This window comes from Adelges cooleyi, unplaced genomic scaffold (genome assembly GCF_023614345.1).
Source record: "Adelges cooleyi isolate 19-005CV unplaced genomic scaffold, UGA_ACOO_1.1 ACOO_flye_CR_arks_rails_tigmint_CR_PRNA_0, whole genome shotgun sequence".
NCBI classification, from domain to species: domain Eukaryota; kingdom Metazoa; phylum Arthropoda; class Insecta; order Hemiptera; family Adelgidae; genus Adelges; species Adelges cooleyi.
This window is the reverse complement of record NW_026095750.1, coordinates 449,526-455,122: the sequence shown is the minus strand read 5'-3', so window position 1 is coordinate 455,122 and position 5,597 is coordinate 449,526. Positions and strand designations below refer to the sequence as shown.

The 5,597-nt window shown below is 27.9% G+C and overlaps 1 protein-coding gene across 1 annotated transcript; it reads left to right on the top strand.

The window, feature by feature from the left end:
- Positions 1-2,230: 2,230 nt before the first annotated feature.
- LOC126834207 (uncharacterized) lies at positions 2,231-5,360 on the top strand. Its single transcript, XM_050566387.1, has 8 exons — positions 2,231-2,291; positions 2,370-2,405; positions 2,495-2,557; positions 3,176-3,244; positions 3,555-3,584; positions 3,800-3,829; positions 3,918-3,944; positions 5,077-5,360. Exons 1-8 carry the CDS (start codon positions 2,231-2,233, stop codon positions 5,358-5,360), a joined length of 600 nt encoding a protein of 199 aa, XP_050422344.1.
- Positions 5,361-5,597: the final 237 nt, after the last annotated feature.

Here is a 5,597-nt window from a genome sequence, read left to right as displayed (position 1 = left end):
ATAGAAAGTATGTACCTACCTACTTTTATAAAATAAAAATAATAAATATGTTATTTGTATAATTTTATGGGGGTTATGATATTTACCGACTTTTTGTTCCGAATATGCCGATTGTGTATACTTGAGTTTTCCGAGTGGGGGGTGTCAAACCCTCCCACACCCCCTCTATGTCCGGCCCTGAGAAGGAACTCTTTTTTTCACGCCGTCACTGGACCAGATCAAGGTATTTGCGAATCTTGTATCACAATAACACTATAGTAATAATAAGCTTTAAAAGATGTAGGATATTCGAATAGCATACCCTTGTATACATTCCACCACCTCTTATTATAAGTATCATCGTCTCTTAGACTACGCTTCTAAACTCCGCTTTCTACACGACGTACACGATAAATCACAAAAAAAAAAAAACTGAACCACTTGTGTAAACGAACAAAAAAAATAAATGAACATAAATAAAAACATAAATGAACATGATCACTACACTGCGAAAAAATGTTTTCATTGTAATATTTCGGTCGAAGTAAAAATCTAAGTAAAGTCGCAAGTAGTACACTGAGTTTCAAAAGCTGAACAAAGTGCTTGCCGTCCAAGAATCTCTTACCAACTCCACAATAATTTAAGTAAGTATTTATATTAAACTCTAAAAAAATTAATAATGCTAAAACTAAAAAGGCATGAACCTAACGATACAAAGTCGAGAAAAAACACTAATAAAGATTTTTTATTGCTAGTTTATTTTTTTATCGATTCTTAATCATCATTTTACACAATCCACATTTTGGCGAAAATTCTGTACTAGATTTTAGTCGTTTCCGTTATTTGGCTTGAAGTGTACTAAACAATGTGTCCAGAAAATGTCACTTTTTATAATCGCTTTCATAATACTTCACTAAAGTAAATTTCTTTGCGTAACCAAGATTATAAAAAATAATAATAATTATAAAAAAGGGGGTTTTTCCCCCTCAAGCCAAAGAAACAATATTCAGCAAAACCATTTTCCATCATAACTCAATAAGTTTCAACAATATAAAGATGAAAAAAAATCTTTTATAGAAACTATATTCACTGTATTCAAAATTAAAAACATGCAAAAAAAAATAATACTCTCCAAAAATAAGATATTATTTATGAGTTATGGTGGAAAATCTAAATTATTTTGCTGAATATTTCTATTTTGACTTGGACGAAATATATTTTTGCTTTACTATCAAGGCGCTACTTTTGTGATCTATTATGAAAACGATTTAAACAATTTTCTTTTTTCACTAAATCTTAGTGTATTTTTATTTTTATTTTTTTTATTTTAAGAGGCTTCGACATCTGAGGTTATTAGCCTTGTGTACATGTTTTGTGTAAGTTACATTAATAATTAAATATCAAAGGTTACAATATTTTTTTTAAATAAGAGTAATGAAATACAAAAGTGTTGGTTAGAGATTGTTTACAATGTTAATTTTTGTAAGGAAATTTAAAATTTTTATGGTGTTGTCTTCATGGAGAGCCTCTTCTAAGTTGTTGGGTATTGATAGAGTACTTCGGATGTTTTGTAAGTCTGGGCAGTCTAGGATGATGTGTTGGATGGTTAGGTCTTCTTGGCATTTATTACATATGGGTGGTGGATCTTTGCTGATTAAGAAAGAATGTGTCAAAAAAGAATGTCTGATTACCTTAGTGTATTATTTAAAAAGATATTTCAATACTTGTTATAACGATAATAACTTTAATTCTTAGGATAGTTTTTTAAAACGGATATGACATTCTCTCTAAATCATTATTTTCTTTCCACTATAAACTCGTGAACAGTTTCGATTGAAATCTCCTATAGGTAATCGGTTGACTAAGAGGCGTAGTAAAGTTTAGACGCTCGAAAACTAAGCGTGTAATGTCACTTTAGTATCAAAATGTAGTTACACTCCATTTTCTTTTTTAAATAGTGTAACCTAACTTTATTATACAATGCAATTTAAATAGTTAACAGAGACTATTTTTGTGTTTATTTTCAGTAGTGTGGAATAACACCATATTGGCTAGATAAAATACCATTCAAATTAAATTTGTACTTTGCTATACAAAAAAAAATAAGTCAGCCGACCAGGAGATATTGTGGGTCTAGTAAAAAAATAACATATTAAAATTGCCTCGCAAAACCATAACTTTCTCATCTCAACCGGAGACAACTGTGACTAACATAAAATGTTTTTTTATTTATTACTATTCGCAGATAAAAATGAAACTCTTCTGTTTATTAATATCTTTTTTCTTCGTGGATGTTTTGTCAGAAAATGCTGGTAATCAATTAATTTTCACAGTTATCAAATTAAACTATTTAAAATTAAAAATTAAATCAATATTTCCATTTATTACAGATGAATTTGAATATAAGGTTTTAGTTTATCAAACAAGTCAGTAACATTTTTATTCTATAAACAGATGTCTTTGTAAATTCAATGTGTTTAATTTTTATGTATATTTGTTTAATTACGTATCACAGCTCAAATGTTCAGAAGGGCTTATTTTCTAAATAATATAACTGTAGGACATACATCTGGAATAAGTAAGATATTATTTAAAATAATATACCAACATAAATATAGAAGCTTTAATTTTTGTACCACATTATCAAGTTATTAGTAAATAAAATGTTTTATTTTTGACATTTTCATGTCTTTGCTCTAGCACATAACCGAAAGAAGCGTTCTTCACAAAAGCGTTACAGGGGGTAGGAGATAAGGAGTAGAAGATAAGGTTGGGAGATAGGGGCTGAAGATAGGAGGTGGGAGATAGGGATAAGAGATAAGAGATATGTTGCACGTTCAACGTTTAAATTAGAACTATTTAATACTAGCTTGTTACTGCTTCTTAATATACTATATCATTATCTATAATTCCACCACTACTCTAAATTTATTCGGTACTTCAACAAGACATGAAAATGCTCTTTCGTGGTGGCAGACTCGGCTGAAAAACGTTTTATCAATAGTTAAGAAAAGTGCACTAGATATGTAGCACAGAGCAATGTAATATATACATTATCGATTTCTTATAATCTAATCTAGGGAGTTAAGTTAAATTTGGCTACTTCTCAAAGTCGGGTTTAATATTCTACTAAGCGATTGTATGGTACCTAATTTAATATTTTAGTATAACCAAAATCTTCATTTGTTTATTCTAGATGGATTGGAGTATGTAATTGAGAGAATGGTTAATGATATCAATAATGTCCTGGGCTTCCAGGATTTCTGTAATCATAATTATAATTCTAATAAAGATTAAAGTAGAAAAAAATATAAAACATGCATCTCACATTTATCTTTGTGCAATTGATGAGTGTTATAAATTCTATATTTTTCAACGATATCTAAAAAAAAAGCTTTAATCTTTATCAAAAAATACTGATACCACGTCGATCTAATTTCAGAAGGATTCCCTTATCTGTATAATATAGTTTTTTCTACTTTGACCCTTGTCTTCTAATTTATAATTATATAATGCAATCATTTATTATAGAAAAACTAATTCAATATCATTAATTTATGTAATGTCAATTACAGGCAAAATAAATTTATTGATCGCTGTACCGGGTAATAGTTTTTGTTGAATTTTATGAAAATATTTCCAATATTTCTTTCCTATTGAATTTTCCAAAGAGTTTCTTGTTGTGTTAAATATACAGTGGAGATGATTTCTTCTGAGTTATTAATAAACATGTTTTTTCTACCTTTAAATTCGTTTTCCTGTTTAAAATAGAATAGAAAATGAAATGCAAAATCATTAATTAATGTGTTGTTAATTTCAGACCAAAAAGAAATTATCTCGAGTATACGGGGTAATAATTTTCATTGCACTTAATGGAAACGCTTCCACATAGTTGTTTGATATTCTTTATGCACACACAATTTTTGTTTTAATTTCAGAAATTCCATTTTATGACCCATTGCAAAGTAAAAACCCCTTTTTATATTTTATATTTATTTTACTTATTGCATATTTATTAGGTATTTATAAATATGACATACCGGTTTCAATCATAAAAAATATGTAGGTACGTTAAATTTGATTTTGTTTTAAATTTTAGAAGCCAATTATTTCATGCAAGGATTGATAAATTTCATACACCATATATTAGGTAAATATCATATAAAAAAAATAGTTACATATTTTTAATACATTTTAAGAAAACTCAATTTATAACTTAAAGTCATACAGCTACAACCTAACCGTTAATTTAAACATCGCTATAAGATGTAAATTAATATTTATACTATAATATTATTAATTAATTGATAATGATCTAACTAACCTCAGTTGTAGAGTGAATTTCATATATAAAATTTATTAACCGGATTTTATTAACTGCAAAATGATTTGATTTTTTATGTATTTCTTACAGGACTTGGATTGCCTAGATATAATATATGTAATAATACATTTTTTTTAAATAATAGTTGATAGCCTTAAACGCCTGTTTTAGAATTGATATTTGCTTAATTTATTTAATTTATTTAAGGTTTTATGTCAAATAATTATTTAAATAAACTAAGCTTTTTGTTGAGGAAAGATGGAGAAATAGATTGTGACCACAGTGTTAACTATGTAATACATTCTTTGGGATTTCAAGTATAGAAATAATACATGCGTTTTATAGATGAGTTTGAACACTAATAAGTGGTTGTACAGAAAGTTGGTTGTATCACAATTCTTTGAGCGACTAAAATATTGTTTATTTTTATTATTTCTTTGCAACACTGTCATTTAATAACTATTTTTATAGATGGGGGAACATTGATAGCCTTTGCAAAAGAAAGGAGAGACTATGTGGTGCAAGCTTTAAAAAATGCAATCGGACGTCGTTTATTAGGTAAATTTTACTATAGAGTTGTATGGTTTTTGAAAGCTTTCAATATATTTACATATATATACATATACATTTCTTAAAGATATTTAATAGGATCAAAAGGACACAACCTATTTTAATTTGTAACGATTAACCAAATAAATTATAAAATAATTGTGTCCTGCACCATAAATAAAAATAGTAACTTGTAAGTAATTCAAAAAATTTACAATTTTTAGAGGTATCTGAGCAGCATGTAGATAATCCAGCCTCTTTATTACCCAAGTGTCGTTTGCTAGGGTTGTACATGAGTACACAATTTCCACACTATTACATAAAAGAAGTTCAAGTTAATCCAACTGACCTTACATGCATCTTAACGAATTCAATAGATACCAAAAGGAGGTACAGAAAAATTGATAACGTATGGTCCGAAATAAGCCTAGATAACCTTAACCAATCACTACAAACAGTCGAACAACAGTTACGAATTGGACGTCCACTAGTTGCACCTACATCTTAACCTAATGTTAGAAAAACACTGGCATCTGTTTTCTCGTTACATATTATATAATAATTTATCTTATTATTGTCTCTACATACAATATAAAATCGGAAATTTTAAAATAATATACATATACATAAGCTGACGGGAAACAAACCGTCGGTGAATTTTTTCAATAACATATTCCACATAATACATTTTTTTGAATAACCATTTCTGTTTTATGTCAATAAAATAAATATATACCAAATAAGT

What these genes read in the sequence shown, in the direction of transcription:
- LOC126834207 (XM_050566387.1), top strand. Translation starts at nt 2,231, where the DNA reads ATGAAACTCTTCTGTTTATTAATATCTTTTTTCTTCGTGGATGTTTTG. An exon ending in AGGACATACATCTGGAATAA is followed by an intron (nt 2,558 to 3,175) that starts GTAAGATATTAT and finishes TGTTTATTCTAG; the next exon opens with ATGGATTGGAGTATGTAATT. An exon ending in CCTGGGCTTCCAGGATTTCT is followed by an intron (nt 3,245 to 3,554) that starts GTAATCATAATT and finishes TGTCAATTACAG; the next exon opens with GCAAAATAAATTTATTGATC.